This window comes from Stegodyphus dumicola, chromosome 4 (assembly GCF_044657685.1).
Source record: "Stegodyphus dumicola isolate Sdum_Otavi_A_Nest chromosome 4, ASM4465768v1".
Classification (NCBI taxonomy): Eukaryota; Metazoa; Arthropoda; class Arachnida; order Araneae; family Eresidae; genus Stegodyphus; species Stegodyphus dumicola.
Window position 1 is genome coordinate 238,348,424 of NC_140771.1, and position 24,654 is coordinate 238,373,077.

The 24,654-nt window shown below is 32.0% G+C and overlaps 1 protein-coding gene across 8 annotated transcripts in view; it reads left to right on the top strand.

Annotated features, from left to right (window-relative positions):
- Positions 1 to 24,654, top strand: part of LOC118201622 (uncharacterized) — an 85,231-nt gene that overhangs the window by 3,315 nt on the left and 57,262 nt on the right. For all 8 annotated transcript variants that reach the window (XM_085816100.1, XM_085816107.1, XM_085816103.1 and 5 more), the window contains exons 2-3: positions 3,472 to 3,555; positions 21,191 to 21,256. In XM_085816100.1, coding sequence (XP_085672226.1) covers positions 21,243 to 21,256 — 14 coding nt within the window. In that variant the 5' untranslated portion in view covers positions 3,472 to 3,555; positions 21,191 to 21,242. The remainder of the gene's footprint in view (positions 1 to 3,471; positions 3,556 to 21,190; positions 21,257 to 24,654) is intronic.

The window sequence follows — 24,654 nt, forward strand, 5'->3', positions numbered from 1 at the left end:
CGCGTATGATCCACAAATGAAACGGCAAAGCATGGAGTGCGTGGTCCCTCATTGGCGAAATCGAGAAAGTTTCGTTTCGAAAAATCAAAGGCTAAGACAATGTTGATTACCTTTTTCGATGCACAGGGAATTATCCATAAAAAATAACGTATCGGAAGGTCAAACAGTTTAATGGTGAATTTTATTGCCATGTTAATGAAGCGTCTTCTGGCTCATATTCGTCGTGTTTGCCCCCATCTCGCTTCATCAAGCTAGTGGTTTCTGTTGCATGATAATGCACCCGTCATACTGCAGTGTGTGTTAGATGGTTCCTTGCACAGCAAAAGGTTATGAAGTTATTTCACCCTCCTTATTCCCCTGAACTTGCACCAGCAGACTTTATTCTCTTTCTACGACTGAAATTGGCACTAAAGGGACACCAATTTTCAATCATCTCAGACATTCAAGCTGCTGTTACCAGGGAACTTAACACAGTCTCAAAAGAGTCCCTTTTTCAAAAGTTTCCAAAACTTGTGTGAACGTTGTCGGAAGTGTATGGTATATGGCAGGAACTACATTGAAGGACGGTGATGTATTTATGTGTAAATATATAATACAGGTATTATTATGACCACTTTACTTTTTGGTCTCACCTTGTATATCATTTAATGCAAAGATTTGATTGAAAATTTAATAAATCTTCAGAAAAACTGTTTTAGTAAATTTAATTCAGACTTGATGTGTAATATATTTTAAATTTTCAGAATTTTGTGTTCAGAAAAACATACTCTAACTTATCACAAAAAACATGAAAAAAAAAATCTGAAAGGTTTCAGATTTTAAATCATGTCCAAAGGGGCTTTTTTTTAATGTCTTGTGTGTTACCTTTATTTATTAAATATGACGTTCTTTGCTCTTAAACCATAAAATTCAGTTCAACAGCAATGTCGCAAAATAATTTTTAAATGAGCATATCTTTAGAATTTCCGATAAACAGTTCCATGCACTGGAGATAAAAAGGTTTTTTTTTTTACCTGTAGAGTGTTGCCATTGCTCTCTTCTAAGTCATTGAGTTTGTTAATCAAAAATTCATTAAAGTTTTACAAAATATGAAATCGATAATAAAACAAATTCCAAATTTGGGCTTTCAGATGCCCATATTTGCAGTAGAATTACGCCTTACTTACAATTAAAATTGGATGGCTCTAGGTACCGTTATTTTATCATAATGCGAGAAACATGCTACATTTATGCAGATTCTTCATTATCTAATTTCTTCAAATATAATACGGGGTAATAGTATTTGGTGGCAACAATTTGAAAAGTGATATGCCTTTTATAGGGTTCCGATGCAAAACGAAAACAATAGTCCTTCAGGGACAAAGCCCCTTTGGACTAAAAATATGCATACACTTGTAATTTTATATAGAATTATATTTATGTAGTAGTGCAATCACCTTAATCGAATCGGCTAGATTTTGAGAATACAAAAGAATTTGTCAACCATGCACCTAACCATTTTTCAGTTTTAGCAAGCGTTATTGCCATTTTTGTGTTTGTTCTTTTTGCTACGTTCAAAGTTCCAACAATTTTCATAGAGAACTTGTGGTATTTTTTACTAAACTAGGTTTTAAATTATGTGCTGGTGGAATTTGCATGGAGTTCAAGTAACTGCTGTAACATATCTAGATAAATATATTATTTTGTTCCAAATTCGCTAAAGGAAACAATTAATTTAAATCTTTTAATGCTTAAGCAAACATGTAGAATGTGTGCTACATATAGACAAAATGCTGTTTCTGATGACACAGTTTAAAGTGGTTTGAGAAATTTAAGCACAGAAATTTCAACCTTGAAGATGATGCCAACTTGAAAGACCATTCGCTGTAAACAAGGACCTGTTAAAAAAAGCTGTCTTTTAAAATCCATTATATGGTTCAGGAACTATTAGAGAGAATTACAAGAAGTACAGAACATGATCATTTGAAGAAGAATGAAGTGTAAAAAATCTGTTAGAAGGTATGAGTACCCCATACTTTAACAAAGCAGAATATGGTTGCTCTCGAGTTTCGATGTGTGATTCTTTGCTGAAAAGAAATAGAGAAGCTGCTCCTGTAGTTAAAAAATTAGCTTATTACTGGAGATAAGAAGTAACAGGATTAGTTTGCTGTACAGCATTCAGTACAGTAACTCATTAGTCTAAATTCACAGAATGAAATTCTGAAAAGCAGATATTTTCTTGGTAAAAGTTCGAAAAAAATTGATGGCCAAGATACAGACAGGTGTGCTCCAGTATTGAGAGTTTCTTTTCTTTCTTACTAAATTGCTTACTATGCTAAAGTTGCAAGCTGCCATATTCTTTGATGCAGTTCATAAAGCCAGGTATAATATTGGAATCTGCATTTGAAGCCAAATTTCTTGATATCCATCTTTTAATTTCAAATTTAGCTTTTCCTTCGTTGACAATTATGTGATCTTCTGCAGTGATAATTCAGCTATTTGAGGGATTGAGAAAGTTATAGGACCTAATCTTTAGTGCTGCTATTGACAATATCCTAAAATCTGCCTGTAAAATCAATGTTAACAGTGCTCTGTATACACTAATGTTATAATGAAAAGATCGTGGGTAAACCTAATGAATATCTATCAGCAATATCAAGAGGAAGGCTGCATCTCAAAAAAGTATTGCTTTGTGTGCAGTGAGACTACACAGGAATTGCTTACTATTTTTGTCACCAAATCAGAAAATAAATTTGGAGAAAATACTGTTTCCAAATAGCAGTTTTAAAAGCAGAAATTCAAGCAAAGCAATCGACCAGTTATCACAGTGTTGTCTTCCATCGTGCCAGTGGTCGGCTCCACATTTTGATTACTGTCGAAAACTTATTGAGTATGCTTGGGACGTTTCACCTCTCAACCTTGCTCCCTTAGGTTTTTGTTCCTTGAGAGTAGTACAAAATTCTCTGAAGGGTGTGGAGTTAATTTCTTTGAAGATTTTCCAGCAGCACGTCAATAACTTCTTAGCGAATAAATGTAAAGACTTCTTTAAAAAAGAAATTTTCCACCTGCCAGATTGATGGCAAAAAGTTATAGAGCAAAATGGTGCTTATATGATTTATGCTTTTAAATATTACTTCGTCGGTATTTATCATAAAAAAACTACTGTACATTTAGGATATTACTAAAAAAATTTTGTCTTTTAAACATTTTCATTCTTGTGATTTATTGCATGTTATGTAAATCAAAGTCTGTGTTCTTTAAAAATTCCATCAAATTCAGTACTTTCAAGACAGATAGCTTTTGAGTTTCTTTGTTGTAATTAATGAACCTTGCTATTAATTTAATGTTTCATCTAAGGTTATAAAAATTATTTAAAACTGCCAATTTAAATAATGGTACTTCTATTTTTTATTTGCATAGAAGTTGTTCATTGTATTCATCAATTATTTTTTTCATTCTAATCCTATAACATTTCTAATTTTTCTTGTAAAGGATTTGGATCTGAGAGTTGATATGATATAGTATACGTGTGTGTGTACTACCACTCTAGCTTTCACTATTGATGAGAAAAAAATGGTAATATTTTGTTTTATCAAAATTTTTATGTAATTCAGTTCAGTTTTGTATATGTTTAAATATAACACATATGTAACTGTTTTATGCATTATATGTTCATTTTTTCGTATCAAGATTATTTTTTGAATTGTAACCCGAATTAAAAAATTTACTAAAAAAAGGTTAATAAAAATTTTCTGTGTTTCCTAATATTAGTTAAAATGTTAACATATGTGAGAGGAAAAAATCATGCCCTGATAAATAGTCATTGTTAAAAGTTGGGCATGTAGCCTCAAATGCAATATTTATGTAATATTTATTACATGAGTATTAGACATGAATTGCAGATTTTTAAAATTGTTACTGCCATATAAAGTGATAGTAGTTAATCTTCACAAGTGCATTAAGTGATTAGTAAATACAGTATAAAGTCCGTAATCTGGACTCGTCGGGACTTCGGCGATTCCGGATTATCGATTTTTCCGAATTATAGATCATCAGTTTAAATCTGGTAAGATCGCATGCAGAAATTATGCAATTAAAAATGTAAAACCATAATTTATGAAATAAAGTGATATTATGATCTAAAGAGTATCAAATTTTACAAAAAAAAAGCTTAATATTTGTTTCTTTATTAAACATTTCTTTTAACGCGCGCATGCGTAAAGCATACAGTACACGCATGCGTAATGCATGTAATGTATGCACGCACATTCTCTACGCGCATGTGTAAAGCATACAAAAAAGTGTTTGGGGCTTTTAGGTCCGGATTATAGATCATTCCGGATAATGTACGCCCGGATTACAGACATTGTACTGTAATGATGAACCAATGTATGTTTTTTAGTAAAATGCAAGTAGTAGTTGATGCAGGATTCTGTTTTTTTACTTCCTTGTACGAAGTAAAAAGGAAGTATTGTAATCGCGAAAAGCTTCAGGCAGCATATTTCAGCGAAAATATCCATTTTGACCGCTATCGAATGCAATTTAATGATGTTTTTGCGTGATATCTGTACGTGAGGACAGAATAAAATACCCTTTTCCTACAAAAAAATTATAAAACTGCTTTAAAATGAATTCTGAGAAGAATTTTTTGTGGTGTCTGTACGAACGAATGTATGTACGTACGTATCTCGCATAACTCAAAAACGAGTAATCTAAGAACGTTGAAATTTTGTTTATAGGACTGCTATAACATGTAGATGTGCACCTTGTATTTTGGTTGCAATCGGCCGCACCAAACGTATATAAATATATTTGTATATATATGCACTCTGTTATCTGGCTCAGTGATCTCAGTTTCTTTACTCTTATATGTTTGTAAATTGTACATTTTCTGCTTTAAAAATGATTGAATTATGTTGTTCTTATCTTCCAGTTAAGGTTTTTATGCCTTTAGTAAATCTGTATGCAATAATTTTAGAATTATCAACGATTTTAAAGTTGTTTGAGTGCCGCTAAGCCTAATAATTTTTTTGATGGCGGCCATTGCTTGTTTACATTTGAAACTGCAGGATAGTGGATTTGTTGCCGATCTAGAGAAACTTAGCTTCGCAACAACAAAGATAACCCCTTCATTTATTATTTAAATCATGCTTAATCCTTTCTGGAATTTTTTCGAGGAAATAAGTGTTTAAAATTTACTTCGTAATTTTTAATACAGATGTTTTGAGTTTTTATGTATTTTTGCTTTGTCGCTATGTGAGAACTGAATTAATTGAATGAGAAATACTCAATCGTCTGTGAAAAACTGTTTCTTTTTTGTTTTGTTTGCTTAATTTCTTTTATGCATCGTTCTAGCTTTATTATAGTATTTGAATATAACATGTGGCAACGATTAGATAATTCTTTAAATGATATAAATTTTGTGCTTTCTGAGTTATAATATGAACGAAATATAATACTGTTAAGTGAACCTAGTGCCAGAGTGTCGCTATGGTAAACAAATAGTAGAGTGAATTTTAAAGAATGCATTTATTCTATTGTGGTTTACGTGCTGTCAGCGAAGTAGATTTTATTTATTCCAATAAGTTTAAATGAAATGCAAGAAAAAATATGTATAATTTAATATTCCGTACAAGGAAGTCGTGTTGTACACATCAGATTTTTTATTTCTTTGAATGAAATAAAGGAAGTATTGTAACTGCAAAAAATTTAAGGTATCGTATTTTAACGAAAATATCCATTTTGATATTTTTTTAATCCATTTGAATATTTTTGCATGACATCTGTACGTGTGGACAAAATGAAGGATTCTTTTCTTTTTCCAAAGCATTATATAATGTAGACTTAAAAGAAGAGATTTTTTTCACGATGTCTATACGTACATACATATGTATGTATATCGCATAACTCATAAAACGAGTAATCTTAGAATACTGAAATTAATGAATCTTAGAAATTTTATTTATGGGACTGCTAAGAGATGTAGTCAGGCACCTCCCTATTTGATTGCAACCAGACACACCAAATGTATATAAATATATGTAAACCCACTTTATTACCCGACTTGGTGGCTCATTTTTTTTGTTCTTATATGTTGGTAAATTGCACATTTTTTCCTTTAAAAGTGATTGAATTCTGTTGTTCTTATGTTTTGGTTAAGGTTTTTATGCCTTTAGTTGTTTTTGCATGCGATAATTGTAAAATTATCAAAAATTTAAAAGTTTAAACAAAGTAGTGCCTAGCAAGGCTGCAAAGTTTCCATTTTGTGCACCGAAAAATCTGTCTGCTGGCCAAATTGCTTGCTTTGTGTAGAAACTGTAATTTGAATTCTAAAAATTGTTTTTCTAACTTTATTTAGTATTTTATATTTTTCTGTATTTACAATTTTTAATCAAAATGTTCTGAGTTTTTATGTATGCCTTGCCATGAAGTAAGAACTAAGTTAATTGAATGAGAAATATATCTGTAATGAAATTCAAGGAAGCAGCCCGACTTTTAGGGTCAGTCATGAAACCCTCTATTTAAAGAGTCTTTGTTAGCTAAATATGTATACAGTACAAAGTCCGAAATCCGGGCCTCCATTATCCAGAATGATCTAAAATCCGGACCTCAAAACCACCAGCAAACTTTTTCTCATAGGCTTTACGCATGTGCATTTGATCTCCTCCCCTCTCCGCGCATAATAAAACATCTGGAGAGTCCTGATTATTAATTTCACTTCGACACTAAATAAAATACCTTGTTATTGAAGAAACAATCTTTTTAGCTTTAAACTTGTATCTTTTTAGCTTTAAACTTGTATCTTTAAACTTGTATGATCGGTAATTTGGCTCCGTTGCTTTGTATCTGCTAGGCATACATCTCAAAACGAAACATTTCACATAGACAGATCGTTGATCTGACGCCAACCTGAGGAATCATTATTTATTATACTTTACTTTCATCGCCACATGTTTATCAAAACATGACAAATTGAGTAATGATTCGTGTAGCAACACTTAAGCAATTTATTATGTTAGTAATTGTATAATAAAGGAGTGTGGTAGCTTTTTATGTTGATATTACACTTGGCAATGATTACAGATTTAAGTTAAATGCGCTAAAAAATGTTGACGAGGACGAATTTTCCAAAAATGTCTTTCCATGTGCTAAAAATAGATTTTGTTGATGATACTCAGAGACTGAAAAATTACATTTAGGTTATTGAATTATTTAGGTTATTACATGTTTGAATTAAAAATAACTGAACTGTTATTCGCATAAACCCAGAACCAGTGCTAGTGCTCATAATGGCCGCACCGAGTCTCAGAATTTAGGACCCACAGAGACTGCATCAGGCGATAAGATATCTAGTGTCTGCTTTCAATAAGACTTAAGTATATGTGGGAATTTATTTATCTGATAAGCTTTAAGCATGTGCAAGAAATTGATATAAGCATAATAAATAACTAATACAATTCAGGCTTAACTGTCTCAGTACACGATAGAAGCAAAATAAAATTTAACGGAACAACTTGTCGTTAGTTGCCAAGTTCATGATGCAAGGATAGCTAAATTTGATGATGACAGCCGCTAATTTTAAAGGTTTTCGGATATCGCAAAACAAAGGTGAAATTTTCCAGTTAATGGATTTTGTAAAGAAATGTGGAGAAGCGGTAATAAATGAAGATGATATAAAAGAAGTTTTTCATTGTGATGACAATGCTTCTCAATCATCAATCAATTAATGAATGGAAAAATCTGTAATATGGTTCTAGATCCAGAAAATACCGCTGCCAATAGTGAAAAAAGTGACAGAGAAGTTACTGAAAACGAGAAAATTTCGATTAAAAAGTTAGTCGGACTTCTCGAAACGGCAGTTACAGGACTTCAGCAATGTAAAAATTACCTCTGTCTACAGAATTAAAGAGAAAGTATTAGCACAAAAAATGAAATAACTAAAACAACTTACATTGAAAGAAATATTTAATAAGGTAAACAAATAAATATTAAGCTTTTTTTTTGTAAATTTTAATACCCTTTAGATCATAAATACTTCATTATTTCATAAATTGCGATTTCATATTTTTAATTTTATAATTTCTACGTGCCATCTTACTAGATTTAAGCTGATGATCTATTATCCGGAAAAATTCAGAAATGCCAAAGTCCCTACAAGTCCGGATTTCAGACTTTGTACTGTATTTACCTATTTTAGTCTTTATTTTTATAACTTACATTCATCAAGATTGCATTTATATTATTAATGAAAATAAGAAAGTAAAATATCTTAAATTATATGCTAATCTGTAACAAGTGACCAAAAAAAAAACTCATGACCAGATAAAGCCGGTCAAGGCACTCGGAGGGTTAAACAAAGAGCAGCAGAAAACCTGTATAATTTAATAGGCCCTGCAAGGAAGTAATGTAGTGTCTAAATCAGATATATTTTAATAGTTTATTTTCTGCATAAAATCTCTAATTTTCATGCATTTCTTGTCCTTTATGATACAATTCATTTAAATAAATGATTTGTTATTTTGTTAAACTTTAGCTTAAACTTGCCTTTATTGAAGACTTGAAAGCTGATGTTATTATTTTCATCACATAATTAATTTGCATCTTCATAAAATAGTGTTATATAGAGAATTTGGCTTCAGGGTTATTTCCAATAGTTGTGGATTCCTTGACAAGAATTGCAGATAAATTATGAGTTGAGCAGTAGGTGCCAGTAAAAACTAAAAAATTATTTTAGGACGTCCTGTGTATATGTTGAGACAGAGAGTTTGTTTTCACTTTCATTAATGCGAAATGACCACGTGAAGCTTACATAGAGTGTTCAAACATTTTTTTAATGACTTTGATTTTCTACATGAATTTAAATATTAATTTTTAAATACAAATGTGACTGGCATCAAAATGGAATAAGGTTTAATTATTGTCTGCAGCATTGAAAATATTCTCTTGGGTATACTTATCTGATTACAATAGAAAAAGATCAATTTACTGCCGAAAAAGACAAGAAAAAATGACTTGATATGTTGGTTGAGAGAAAACAAAAAATGTTTTTCTAAAGGTTTTATGGTTATTACTGAATTCTTTTATAACTTAAAATAAGGACAGCAGAAAAAAATGTTAAAATTAATTCAGATTACTATCAGAAATATATTGTAACGCCTATTTTTAAGGGAAAAAATCCATCTGTTTATCCAATCTTCATTGAGTTAAGTTTCAGGAGGATAGGCTCCAAGCCATGCCTCTAAATCTACTGCTTTATTTTTTGAAAAATGAGAAATGAAACTGGAATTGAATCCATTCTCTTTAAATGCATCCAACTCAAGTTTCCTGATGTGTCTCCTATGGATTACTGTGCATTTAGACTTTTAAAACAAGCTTTTTATAAGCGGCATCGCAAACATTGGATGGACTCTGAAAGATTGTGAAGGAGGGGTAAAATAAAATCAACCTTGATGTTTAAAGAAAAGGACTTTTATTATGGTAATCAAGATGTAATATGTTAGTTCAACAAAAGGGCTATCAGATTGAACATATTAGAAAATAAAATCCTAAGGTTTGTTTATATATATATATAAATATATATCATCGCAAAGTCATTACAAAAATGTGTGAACACCTTTTGTACTTGGGAGAGCAAACATGTGCTTGAGATCCCCCCCCAAAAAAAAAAAAAAAAAAATTCTTGTAAATTTGTGAAAGAAAAGTAGCTTGAATTTCATCATTGGTGCCATTTATTGTTTATTTTTTCTTTGAACTGTGATGCGAACAGACGAGTAGACAAGCATACATTTTATCAGGTGTCTAGGAGAATTTCCCATGCCAAATGAGAAGAGGAAAAATACCCTATTTGTCTTTCTTGAGGCACTGTAGAAAATATGTGTGGTACCTAATTTTTAATTTCTACATGGTTATAATTGACTTGGAAAAGCCTATAGCAGATTGTAATGGACAATTATGTTTAGTGAAGTGTGGTTGCATAAGAAGAAAGCTGCTAATTAATAATTAGGTCTGGAATTAAATAAGGAAGATTTTGCTGCATAGGCGAAGCCTTTTTTTGGGAGGGAGGAGTAGCTTTAGACCTGCTTTGAGTCAATGAGTAGTTTTGCAAAAATTAAAAAAGAACTGTAGGTGATAACTATCATTAGGTGTGTAGTTTTTTCAGATGAGACTGAACATTTCATTGGAGATGACTTGTAGAAGTGTTTGTAGTTTTCGAGATAAAAATGGAATTTGTGGGAGAAGATTTGGATTAAACTTATCCATAAGGACTCCTATTTGTGGTGATGAACTTTTCAAGTTTTATGGATTTGATTGGTATAAATCTGAGTGATGATGCCGGTGGTTCAGAATAACTCTAAATTAGGCCACGCAAATATTTTTATTTATTTATCGAATGCCTGGCCGTTGACCATCAGGTCATTAGGCAGCAAGTTCTCCAATATTTCTTCATAATACAGTCTAAGCTCCTAAGTGCAGAGCACACATCCAGATGAGCAGTGTCCATAACTTCTCCAGAATCACACAAAGCACATAAAGGTGAGACAGTCAGATTAAAACAAATGAGCACCAAGGCAGCCATGTCCAGTCAATGGTCTAAATACAGCCACAGCAGTAGCACGAGAAGAGTTCAAGACACAGTCTGCTTTTAATAGCACCCTCCATGACTTATTTTCAGTAGCACTAACAGCAGCATTATGAAAGGATTTTTTATAAATCCTATTGATTTCAAGTTTAGCAGAGTGAAGAGATAGGTCTTTAGAAGACCTTTGGATAATATCCATACCTTTTTTTGACAAAAGGTCTGCCATCTCATTTTCCCAAAGGTCATAATGTGATGACACCCAATGGAAAGCAACCTTTGTCTGAATTCTGCTCAACAGCTCCCTGCAGCTCTGGACACGAGCACTTTGTTTTCCTAGGTTATTTGGTAAGGCGTGTAGAGCAGAACGTGAGTTTGATAAAATTACAGCCTTATCAAGAGGTGAAAGACAGGCAGAAAGCTATTGAAGGGCTTAACTGATGGCCTCGACTTCACCATCAAAATGGGTTGTATGAGAGCCAACATATTGATAAAAGGAAAACAGATCACAGAAGATGCCAGTAATAGCACCCTGGGTGAAATCCAAAAGGGAACCATCAGTGTAAATATGAAGCCACTCAACAGGAGGATAGCAAGTATTGATGGTTTCTAAAGCGATGGCATGAAGAGCAGTTGAGCATAGGTCATTTTTCCTCACATTCAAAGTCAAGTCCAATCTGACATGGAGAACCATAAACTCCAGTGGATTTATACGAGTTAAAAATTCATAGGCCTTGTCGTTAATGACATTATATTGAGCGTTTCCCTGGATGCATTGAATGAAGCTCTTCAGAGTAATAAGATTATGTACTCTGTTACAATCATATTCACGCCAAAAAGAAATATTTGGGAGTCTAGTAAGTCTATTATAAAAGATAGCTACATTCCTCTGAACCAGGTTAGTCATTGGCTGTAAGTTACAAAGCAAATGCATAGCAAGTACGGCAGTAGTTTTAACACCTCCAATGATCAAGCGTAAAGCCTGGTTTTGGAAAATATCAAGCATATTCACAAGACTCTATCCAAGGCAGAGACCAGCACTTCATTGCAATAATTCAAAACCGGCTGGACATAAGTCTCATAAGTAGTGTTAAAGGTAGCTCTGCCATATCCTCATTTAGCACAAGCTAGTCTCTTAAGAATGGGGAGTCTCTTCCTTTGTTTTGAGATGATGTATTCAACATGCTTAGTCCATTTCAATTTGTTATCATAGATACAACCCAGATAAGTCGAAACATCATTATGCTGCAAAAAAGAACCTCTGTAAACAAGATCAGAAGTGAAAGGCTGTCTATTTAAAGTAAAATACTGACTAGTAGTCTTCTCTAAGTTTATAGTCATATTATTCTCCAAACTCCAGCCCTCCAGCCACTCGAGAAACTTATTCAGGACAGTGTTTAACCTGGATTGATCACCTTTAGTTGCATAGCACCAAATAGCAAGATCGTCTGCAAAAAAGGGCAGCATTAGTCAATCCATCAGAAGACAAGATACTCAATAAATCATCAATAAAAATATTTAAAAAAATAGGTCTGATCACTGTGTCCTATGGCAAGCCAGTTTCACTTTGCTTAAAGTTGGACACAGAATCACAAAAGCGAGTGGCACAGAAACATTGTGAAAGAAAGCTCTTGATCCAAGAGAGCATATTACTGCACACATCCAGGTTTTGTAAATTCTGGATACATTTGAGTCGCCAAACTTTGAAAAGCAGCCTCAACGTCCACAAACACAGCCAAAACAGAGCATGTCTGATCGAGAATGTCCTTTATGGACTGACTCAGCAAGATAACTTGTTGGTTTGTATACATCCATTTCCTAAATCCAACCTGAGTTGAAGAAATAAGGTTATTAGACTCGAGAAACCAACTCTGACAAGGTGTAATCATTCTTTTCATAACCTTGGATAAAATGCTAGTTAAAGAAATGGGTTGATAGCTATTTAAATTATCTGGAGGTTTATTTCTTTTAAGTATAGAAATGATGATATTTAATTATTTACATAATGTACAAAGTTACAAGTTAAGATGCTCTATTAGCATAGACAAGGTGGACGAGTGAACACACCATAGGTCCACTTCATAACCGCTTCAACTACTAACTAAACTAAATTTGACCCCTTTTACAAGAGGGTGCTATATTAAACTAAATAGATGTTTGAGAGAGAGTGTTTGGGGTTCCTGACTTGGATGGAGGAAGTGTTCTGGTTTTGCAGACACTTAAGTAAAGTCTGAGAGATAAAGGTCACTGATTGAATCTGGGCAATTTTTTTTTTTTTTTTTTTTTGTTTGTGTGTGTGCGTAAGAGAGAGATATTATAAAGAGACTATTTTAGACTGGTAATTAGTTAGCAACTTAGAATAAGGTCTTCTGTCTGTTATGGAGAACAAAGTTCAGGGCAAGGTTCCTGTCAATGAAGTATAATAAGTTCCATCAGAGTTCAGGCTCTGTGACTATTTGTGAATTTGTGATAAACTGTGAGACGACTGTGTGTTATGTTCATGTCTATGGCCTGAGATACAGACTGATTAGGACTGTTTACCCAGTGTGTTGATGAAAATGATTTCTGATTACTGAAGCCTTGCTCATATAAGTACATTTTGCCTCCTCCTTGCATGTAGTGATGATCATGTAAAAGAAATGATGATTATATAAACTAAGTGTTAAAATGGAAATATTTATTATTTATGTTTTATTGTGACTTTAATATGTTAGTGGTATGTAGGGGCTTGTATAAAAAATGAATCATTTTGTAGCTAGTATATGTATTTATCTAAGATTGTTGTCAGTCAAATATCTTTCATTCTTAAGACACAATAACACGCTGAATAAATACTAATTCAGAAGTCAAACAACAAAAATCAGCATTATATTTACAAAATTTTCACAGGACTAGTTTCGATGGTTTTACCGAACCACCATCTTCAGCTGCAAAACCGCAAAATGCGGTTTTTGCGGTTTTGCAGCTGAAGATGGTGGTTCGGTAAAACCATCGAAACTAGTCCTGTGAAAATTTTGTAAATATAATGCTGATTTTTGTTATTTGACTTCTGAATCTTTCATTCTGTTCAGTGACCTTTTGCCGTCTTTCTGATAAATTCATGAATCCATGCACATAGAACTTCTTATCTTTATCAGCAAAAAAAAAAAAAAAAAAAAAAAAAAAACTCATCCGAGTGTCATTTGAAATCATCATTATTACTGAAATTTTTATCATTCAAGAAGCATTATAAAATTTTAAGTAAATGATAATCTGATGTTGCAAGGTCAGGGCTATGCGGTGGGTCCTTCAATTCCCAGCCAAGCTGCAGTAATTTCATACCTTTTGCTAAAGATGTATGAGACCTTACATTGTCATAGTGAAACATGATTCGTTTGTAATTTGCCAATTCTGGTCTTTAATATTCAATTGCTTCCTCCAATTTTGTAAGTTGTTGGCAGTAAACATCTGAGTTTATCATTTGGTTGCTTGGAAGCAGCTGAAAATACATAACACATTAGTAATCCCACCAAACTGACAGCATGATCTTTTTCTGATGCAGTTTAGCTTTTTATGTCATTTGTGCTGATTCATCATGCTTCGACCATGATCTTTTTCAGTTAATGCTATTGTAGATGATCCATTTTTCATCACCAGTGATAATTCATTAAAAAAAAAAATAAATAAAAAATAATGTTGAGGGATTATGTTTGAAATGCATGTCACAAATATCAGTTCATTGTGTTAAGTGAAATTCTTTCAGTTAATGCAGAACCCAAATATCAAGCTTCTTAATGAGTCCAAGATATCTTATGTTATTTTTAATTATTGTGCATGATACATTTAACCTTTTCGAAATCTCTCACACAGTTATATGGTGAATCAATTCAGTTAGGGCTTTAATTTTATCATCATCTCCATAATGAAAATTTTAAAACCAATTCTGACATTTGCATTCTATTAAGCAGTCAGCACCATAAACTTCACATGTCTCTTTGTGAGTTTCAGCCATTTTCTTGCTTTTATGAAAATAAAAAAGTAAAATATGTTGAAAATATTTATTTTTGCACCCCATGTTAAAATTGACAGTAAACTAATAGTTGTAAACAAAAATACATGGAATTTGTTTTTATAGCAACCTAAAAGAGTCATCTGTCAAATTTCGAAAGAAAACAAATTCTATGATTGACAGAAGAATAACAAAACGAACATAACACTATGTGTCTGTGCAAACGAAAATTACTTTCTTCCCAACCAAATAATTCACTGTTGTACTCGTTGCAAATTGTTCTTTGGAAGAATGATTAAATATTGTACTATAAATTTTTGGCTTTAAGTTATTGCACCACCTTTATATGAAATTGACACACAACATTGATGCTTTGACCTGGATCGCATATATTTTTCTTACTTAACTTTTGCATATGTTTTCTCCTACACAATAATAGCATGCTGTTAAGAAGCTGTTATGATTTTTACGGAGAGGATAATGTTTATCTTTCGGCAGAGTCGTATTATCTAACTTCTCTTATTAGACATTTAGGAGTTAAAACAATTGGCTGATATATGCGATTATATATAATGTATGTGAGTGCATACTATAGGTAAAAAGCTTACTTTATATGTAAATACATTAAAATGAATCAAAGTTTACCTTAAAATTAGCAAAACCTGACAAAATAGATCATAATTTGAAGGCTGTGATTTTTTTCCCCTGTTTTGTTTGTTTTTGGCTGGAATCAGATATTTAAGGAATTGCTGTACTAAATACATATAAGTCAAGGGGAACTATGCAAAAAATTGCAGAAGAAAACTAAGAAAGTAATTTTGAGAATTTGTCTTGTGCACAGATAGTGCCAAAAGATCAGTGGCTTCATCACTGTGAACCATAAACAAAATGACAGCGTTATGTGGAACTGTGTTAGATTGAGAGGTTTCAAACCTCCAGAATATTTCAAACTATACAGGTGGCTATTTATTGTGTTTGCATGCACCGCATATCTTTTTATACTAAATGGATAACTCTGTTCCACTTCATAATTGAATTTTTTCCCTTTAACTCTGATAGTTTGTAAAATGATAGATATCATTAAAGCTCTGAAATTATCCAATAAAGAAAGCTGCGGCTGTTATCACTTTGTAATGCAAGACCATTTTACTAAATATTACATCCATTATATTTGATGTATTCACCAGCTATTTAGAAACAAAGATAATTTCCTGTTCACTTTGTATATTTTGAAGTTTAGCACATCATATTTCAAGTGAAATACATCTATTATTTTGTATAATAATAAGAATTTTAATCTTAAAATAAATTCTTTGTCAACAAGATAGTGAATCTACCTAGTCTTTTTGTTACTAAACTGTATCTGTAGTAAGTATTAATTCTACAAAGTTCAAGAAATAGTATTTGTATTAACCCTCTGAGCAGTGTAGGTTTTTGGATCTGTCATGAAGATCTGTATTTAAACAGCCTTTATTACCTAAATTTGTATATTTACTTATTTTAGTCTTTATTATCATAAACTTACATTCATTTATATGATTAAAGAAAGTAAAAAAGCATGACTGGATATAGCCTGTCATGACACTCAGAGGATTAATTATATACAGGTAGCCCTCCTACAACATGGTACCTTTACAATGTATTTTCACTCCAGTGCAGTAGGGAAAATGCTGAAATTTTCATACAGTGTGGTATTTTTATAGTGCAGTTTAGAAAATACGTGATAGCTTTCCCTAGTCTCCAGTTGTATAAATCTATAACCGACACAGCTTGCCGGCTGAGAATACAGAAACGCACCCTAGCATAACTCTACTTTTAAGTAGTAACACTTCTGTTGATTATATTACCAAGCCAATGCTGATTTATTGAACACTAAATCCACACTCAATGAAACAGTGGAACAAAAATGCCCTTACATCCAATTGTTTTAAATCAACCTAATGTTGAACTTGCCTTTTTACCACACAACAAAGTGGTGTTGCGTGGTAAAAAGGCATATTACATTAGGCTGATTTAAAACAACTGGATGTGAGGGCGTTTTTGTTGCAGCAACACCACTTTGTTGTTGCAACCCTTGGATTAAGTAGTCGTAACAACTTTTAAATGGTACTGTATCCATAAATCATTTGAATTAATTGTAGAGAAAATAGATTCTGCAGGTATTACAGCCAATTAAGTTGGAAAACAATTTTCAATTTAAAATTGTGAAGAAATTATTGGCTCATTCCTAAAAGAAATGTGGCAGTCAACTCTAAAAGCTTCCTGGAAAGTTTTGTTACTGGAATTTTGGTCAGTCAGGAAACTGTTGTTGAGCTAATTCACTGTGAATGTAATAACGTAGTAAACCTTGCACATGGAATAGGAGGGGGTGAATTCACTGAAATAATTGTTGATATTCTGAAATTAGTTACAGAAAATGAAATAAATGAAACAGACTTGGTGACAATGATATCTGAAACATTAACAATTGAAGATAATTATGAAGATCTTTTCTATGAAGAAACCAAAAACTTCATTCTGAACGGTATAGAAAAGTGTTTGGACATGGCAAAACAGATGGAATCTTACTTATTAGAGAATGATCCTCTGTCGGAGAGAGTGGAAATATGTAAAAGAAATCTTCAAAATTGCTTATCTGCCTGACAATTTTTTTTTTTTTTTTTTTTTTTTTAAACCTAAAGCTATGAGAAGTGCAGTGGAACTTGCAAATGAAACAAGCTCAGATCTTGAAATAAAGTCAGTCAAACATTCTCGAACAACTATAACAAGTGAGAGTGAGGAATAAATTTAGCATAACATTGTTTCTTTTTGATTTTGACTTGAAATCATGATATTTTTAGTTCTTATATGATGTTGAATTTTATTTAAGTTTTTTTTATGAAATATTTTATGTACATAAATTTTAAAAAAAATGATGAAAAGGTTTCACCATAAAAAGCAGTTTTTCTCTTTTTAGAATCAAATCCCAGTTTTTGTATAAGTTGTTGTCGCCTATAACACTATATTCTATATCCCTTAATGTGATATTTCCAAGGAACGTATCTACAGCATTGTAGGCCTACTCGTAGTTGTCATTGATATGTGAAAATTAATGAAATAGGTCTGTTTTCAAAGTCAGGAGATCTGCAAATAATTAATGCATTTTTAACTTTAAATAAATATATGTCAACAAAATAGTACTGCATATATTTTCTGTTCAAGAACTTTCAAAATATGTTTAATAAGTAACATATTTCAAATATTAAATAATATAGTTTATGATCAAAGATGAAATTGATGCCATTTGTATTCTTCGTACATTGACAGATGAGTTAAATTTTTCCAATATTTGATTGAACAGATTGTCTGTTATTTCATATTCTTGTAATGAAAGTCTTCCCAACATTGGAATTTTTTGCAATGAGAATGACGATAATTGTTTTCTTACTTCTGAAGTTCATATTTCAATTTTATGACTTTAGTTTATAGTGCACTATATTATGCTTATATTTTTTTAAATTAGATGTTGAAAAAATTATTACTGTTATAAGAACTTTGAAGAGGCACATACTGTCACTACCAGTATCCAGATGGGCTCTTTTTTTTTTTTTTTTCAGCGAATAAGCCCTGATTTCAAAATTAAATATCTCTGCAACAAAGATCGATAAAATTATACGGTAAACTGTACGTTTAGCAAAACTGTAAAAATGGTATACAAAAGTTTAGAAAATTTAGTTACAAAAATCGTTAACAGATGGCGCTCTAATCGCAATGACCTATCAATAGCCTTTAAAAATGTGCTTTGAATTCGAAAGTGGTCAGTATGACTGTTGGCTAGTGAAAAAAGGCTAACATAGAAAGTGAAATAATGTATTCCACTGAACAACGTGTTTTTTGGTAATGGAATTTCACCGATTAGAACACAGTCCTACTTCAACACATCGCAGTTTTCAAAACCGATTCACTTTTGCAGTTGGACCTGATGCAAAAACCATTCGCACGCTCTTCGTGAAATTTGAACGGACTGGCAGCGTGGCTGATGATTGAAAGGAAAATGTTGGGCCTAGGCAAACTGTAGTCATTCCTGAAAATGCAGCTAAAGTTTCTGAAATTGTTTAGCAAAATCCTAGGAAAAGCATCCAACGGATGGCATCAGAGACAGGTTTGAAGTACATGAGCATGCAAAAAATATTAAAAATAGCCTACGTCTGTTTCCATACAAAATCCATCAGGCCATACCCTTGAAAGCTGTGCAACAAAGCGTTGACTTTGCGAATAGGATTCTAGCAATGGTCGACAACGACAGATTTGATGTGAGCTGCATCTGGTTCACACATGAGGCACATTTTCATTTGAAAGGAATCGTTAATAAACAAAACAAAAATCCTCATTTGTGTGAAGAGAAAACACTGCATTCGTCTAAAGTTACTGCATGGGCTGTGGTATGCATCAGAGGCATTATCGGACCATTTTTCGTACGAGAAACAATAACTACTGAACGTTACGGTACAATTTTGGAACAATTTGTCAGCACTCAACTAGCGCTGGAGGATCGACCAGGTATCGACTGGTTCCTGCAAAATGGGGCTGAACCACATCGAACAGATAAAGTTTTTCGCTTTCTTCATGAATACTTTAGAAATGAAGTAATTGCATTAGATTATTTACTGACACAGGAATAGCTTGGCCTCCATATTCTCCCGATCTGAGTCCTTGTGACTTCTTTCTGTGGGGTGCATTGAAATACACTGTCTATCAAAACAATCCCGCTACTCTAGATGAGGTTGAATCGTTGATTGGTGTTGCATGTGATTCCATTTCCGTTGAGACCTTGCAAGACGTGATGTCAAATTTCATTGTTTGTTATGTCACCTCATTGTTTCGAACGGTGAACATTTTGAAAAAATTGTATTTTGATTGCAAAGGCTGCTTCACTTTAGTGTTTTTTACTCCTTTCAGGGAAAGAGTTTTCAGCACAGAGTGCCATCTGTTAACGATTTTCGTAACTAAATTTTCTAAACTTTTGTACACGATGTTTACAGTTTTGCTAATGAACATACAGTTTACCGCATAATTCTATTGATCTTTATTGTAGAGATATTTAATTTTGAAATCAGGGCTTATTTGCTGATCACCCTGTATATCCCACTATGCATATTATATGCGAGAACTTTTATGTAAAAAAAAATTTAACTCGAATTTTTTCCTACGAATTTTTTCCTACAAATTAAAAAAAAAAAAAAAAAAAATCCACTTTAAATAATTTCTTCCTCTTGAAACTGCAATTTTGCATGTATGATATTGACATGCTGCTGACAAGTAACTGTTGTCAGATTAAGTTGTTAAAAATCATTATGTTGCCTTTAATCATAAAAACTGTACTATTTTATTTTTCCATTAATAGAACAACATTCGCCAAACAGTTTTTTTTTTTTTTATTTTTTTTTTATAGATAAAGGTATTAGTTGTATTTCATTGATTAAGGTATCAGTTGTGTTTCATTTGGTATTAGATGTATTTTATTTGATTCTTATTTAGTATATGAATATATGTAGAGAGCTGCCTAACTGAGATGGTGACTCTGACTGCCGTACCAAAGGGCCCAGGTTTGAATCCCGGAGAAGGCATGGATATTTGTAAATGTATATCATAATGTTCGGTATGGGAGCACAGTAAATATGCGGCGAGCCAAAAGTTCTCTTGAGAGATTAGTGGTAGAAGAAGAGGGTTAGGAGACCCTTAGATCTGTCACTCCGGGATGCTCTCCCTTAAAATTGGGAGCAAAACTGAGCTAAAGTCGGGCTGTCACCTATATGGTGCTCGAGGTTTATGCCAATGACAGGCGCATTTGATTCCTTGCCACAATGAATATCACAGGCTTTTGCTGAGCTTACCAGGCAAATGAGATTGATAATAACAACATAAATGTAGAGACATCAGACACAAAAATAAAATCAATTTGAATAGATTGTAGCCAGTATTCTTCCGTATTGTTCACCTTGAAATTAATTGCTTAGCTTTTCAATGTTTTTCTTTTCAAAGTAAATAGTATTGCAAGTCTTCAAAATATGCCATTCTGTTTTAGTTTTGTGTTCATTGAAACAGTTTTGTAAAAATTTTAATGCCATATTGCCCAATGTAAAAGATTCAAATTATACAGTTTTATGCCATATTTAACTCGCTTAATTTTAAATAACTTACAGATGTGATAAAGTAACTAATTTTGCATTTCATAACAGTAAGTATTCGGTATTATTAGTTATTTAAATAGACAGATTTAATACATTTCCTATAAAATTTGATGAGGCAGAACATCATTAGAAACTTGTATCTCTCAATATCTATTGAAAAATTCAAATTTAATGATTCTGTAATATTAATATCTTCCTTCTTGAATGATCTGGAAGATATTCACATTTATTTTCAGTTATGTCTTAATAAACTTCCTGTTTCATATGATATGATTCTGCTTCTTTAGAGATGAAAGATCTGATGTTATTTTTCATGTATTTATGATGAATACTGTGGAGAAAAACTATTTGAATTTTTTAACGAATTTCATAGCTAGTGCATTAGTTTTTGAAAGTTTTTTTTCTGCCTGTTCTTCAGGCATTCTTCTGCATATAGATTTAGACAAAAATGTTCTTAAAAAATCCACTTGCTTTCAGGTTTTCTCTGACTGAATATTAAGAAGGCTTGATTATCATTTCTTCTGTGGTCATGGAAAATTATAGGTAAGTTCTTTTAAATTTAATGTAACTAATTTAAGCCTATTTAAAATTGTGATGGATTTCATTTAGTTTGTGTTAGTAAGAAATAAAAGAATGCAGTTAATTTGCTCAAAGGTTCTTGTTTTGTAAAGAAACTGAAAAGATGTGCATTTCTGTAGATGAAAAATTTTAAATAATTTCAAAAACTTATTATTGTACTTGGAAGTTAATTTCAAACATTATCAAATGAATATTGGTGCTACTAATAATAAAATTTCTTGCAATATAATGGTGTATATTTCAATTGCAAAATTACTGTTTTTTGTAAAATTAAAAAATTATTCTGTTCACCATAAAAACCAGAATATAGTTCATATTTTTCTGAAGGCTATAAGCAAATTAAAATTTTACTCTGCTAAGCCTCTTTCCAAGAAGCAAGTACAATTGAAAATATTGAAATTCCCCCCCCCCCCGAAACCGTGTTGCTTTACAGCCATTAAATTTTATCATTTACTGTATATGCAGATGCCTAGACATGGGTGAAATGTAGTATCTTTGTAGTACAAAATTTGAATCTCTAAAAAAAGAAATCAGGAGATAAATGACATTTTCCCAATAATGAAACCTCTTCCAAAAACACTTTTCTTGCTTTTCTTTCTTTCTTCATTGGGGGGATGAGAAGCGGGTAGATATTGTAATCTATAAAAGACTTTTCTTGCAACAGCTTCTGGTCACAAATTGTTGTTGTCAGATCTTCAGAGAGTTCTTTAACTTTTATTTGCATATGTACATTGTAGTACATTATAATATAGTACATATATATAAATATACTATTAATAATTTATCTTTTATTTATTCTTGTTTTTAATAAAATATCTATTTGATGTAATTTATATCGCATTTAATCTGCAATTCTTATAGACTGGTTATGCTATACTACTGTTTCCTAAATTTAAATTGTCAGAGTTGCTTTATTAAAGAATGTGCAGAATTACAACATGTTTTTTCATCATAAATGGCAGTACTCTTTTTTATATTTCATGTCATAGGGGTATTTCATTTAGAGTAGATGCTGTATGGCAAAGCTATTTGTTGCTTACAAGTACTTTTTGGTGTTGTATTAAATGGAAAACAACCAAAAGAATCATGATACTATTTCTCTGTAATACTTGCATTACATATCAAATGATTATAAAAAAAAGTTTATTTCTAAAATTTGAACTTATCATTCTCTCTTAGATATTATGCCTATGGGTCAAGGGATAATCAGAGCTTCCAGAGGCTTTATTGAAAAAAAAAAAAAAAAAAAACAATAATGCAATTTTTATTGGGTTAGGAAACAAATAATATCTAATGGCAAGACATCTGAATTAAAAGCCCATACATAACATAGTGAAATATGTAGCTTAAATAAAACCATTAAAAAGCAAAAAACTGAAGCATTGCCAGCCTGAAACTACCAAAGAGCACAACTGGCACTGCATGCTGTAAGAATTTCGTTGGGTTATCGGCTAATAAATGCTGTAAGAAACATCACCAGAGTGTAGCATAATGCCATTTCACATCATCAGAGGTTCCATTTCATAGGTCAACACAAGTTTGGAAGAACCATAGCAATGAATATGGACAGGTTGAAGTAGGAAACAAATTCCATATGTAATTGTATGGCAGTAAGGTTGAAAATTGCAGTAAAGACTCTTTCATATGAGGTGCCCCTGGGGCTTAGCCTGTAGTGTCTGGCTCAATCAGATGTTGGCTGAATATCCATCATCATTGTAATGTTAATATTACTATGTATTCTTATTGGAGCTCAAATTTCTTTAAAAAATATTATATAATGATAATTACCATTATTATGATTATATTATGATAATTAATCATAATATGAATATTATTATGATAATTACTAGTAATTTATCCATGACTACTTTTCATTTCTTATGTTCTCACTATAATCATGTTCTTCAAAAATGAAATTACTCGCATTATTTTCTTTTCTCGGTTTTCCTACGATAAAATTATAGTTAAAAAAGGGGGTATATGGTATTTTGTTTATTAAGCAAAAAGATCTGAAAAATTCTCAAAAATTGTCTCGTTAAATTAAGATAGAAAAATCTAAATTGAATTTTGAAAAAAAAAAAAAAAATCATTTTAAGGGTGCATTTCTTCATGATCCAATTAATATGTATACTAAATTCTGTAGTTCTAGGCCTATCTGTTTCTGCTCTTTGTGTTACTTGCATGCATGCACACACATAAACTTTCTTTTTTATTATTTAAGGTAGCTGAAAAGTAACGTGAATAATTTAAAATGAATAAGAAAAATGCAATCTATCCAAAGTATCCTCCCTTCTAATTTCTGAAATAAATATATGCTGTTATTTTATAACAAACTATATTATACAAACTATATATAAATAGAGTCATTTAGGTTACTTTTAAGCTGGAGACTTAAATGAGCAATGCTCTCTCCAGAACTCGAACCTGGACCTTTGAAGTACATGCTGAGTGTGCTACCGTTAGGCCACAAAGGCATGTTGAAGGGAGGGAGAAAATACTTTATAATATATAATATTATTTCAAGCAAAACAGAATTTGAAGCTATTTTATTCTGCTGCTATTTCCAAAACTGCAGCTTAAGTAAGAGGCACTTGTAAACCAGAATACTGCATTGTTAATAATTTGCAATAAACCCAAGTCATTTTCAAACTAAATACTCTGTGTTCTTCTGTATCCTAATTTCTTGATAGTTTTTCTCCCTTAAATGGCACATTTTTTGCATAAAATTTTAATATTTACATCAAGTTCAAATTTTAATCATTTTTGTAAAATTTTCAAAATCAATTCATATACAGTCAAAAGTCTTTAATCTATAATCCGGACCTCAAAGTTACAAACTTTGTGTGCATGCGTAAATGCATAATACCTTTATGCATGTGCATATGCGTTTAATGTATAACGGACGGTATAAGCTAAGCTAAAATTATCTAATTATCTATTTCAGTTAATATTGCAGATTGCGTTGTTTCTTAATCTTCTAATTGGATCTGGCTCATTATTTTTTGCAGACTGTTAGAGCAATTTTATAAAAGTAAGCTTGAACTTTCGATTATGTCAAAAAGAATTTCCGATTCAGGAGCTGCCAAAGGATCTGCAAAGTGAAAGAATGTCTCAATGTCCATCAAACAAAAAGTGGAATTGCTGCAAAAAATGGATAAAGGCATATCCTTTGTTTCTCTAACCATTCCGAAATCTGTTTATCAATTTCATGCTGCTCTGCCAGCGGGGGGGGGGGCGGAAACGACGCAGCACGCAATGAACTGGAAGTTGATTTGTCAGTACTATTTTTATCTTCAGGGCAGATGTTTTTATTTTATTCGGCTTATAATTCCTTACTAAATGTAGTATTTCATCTCGATGTA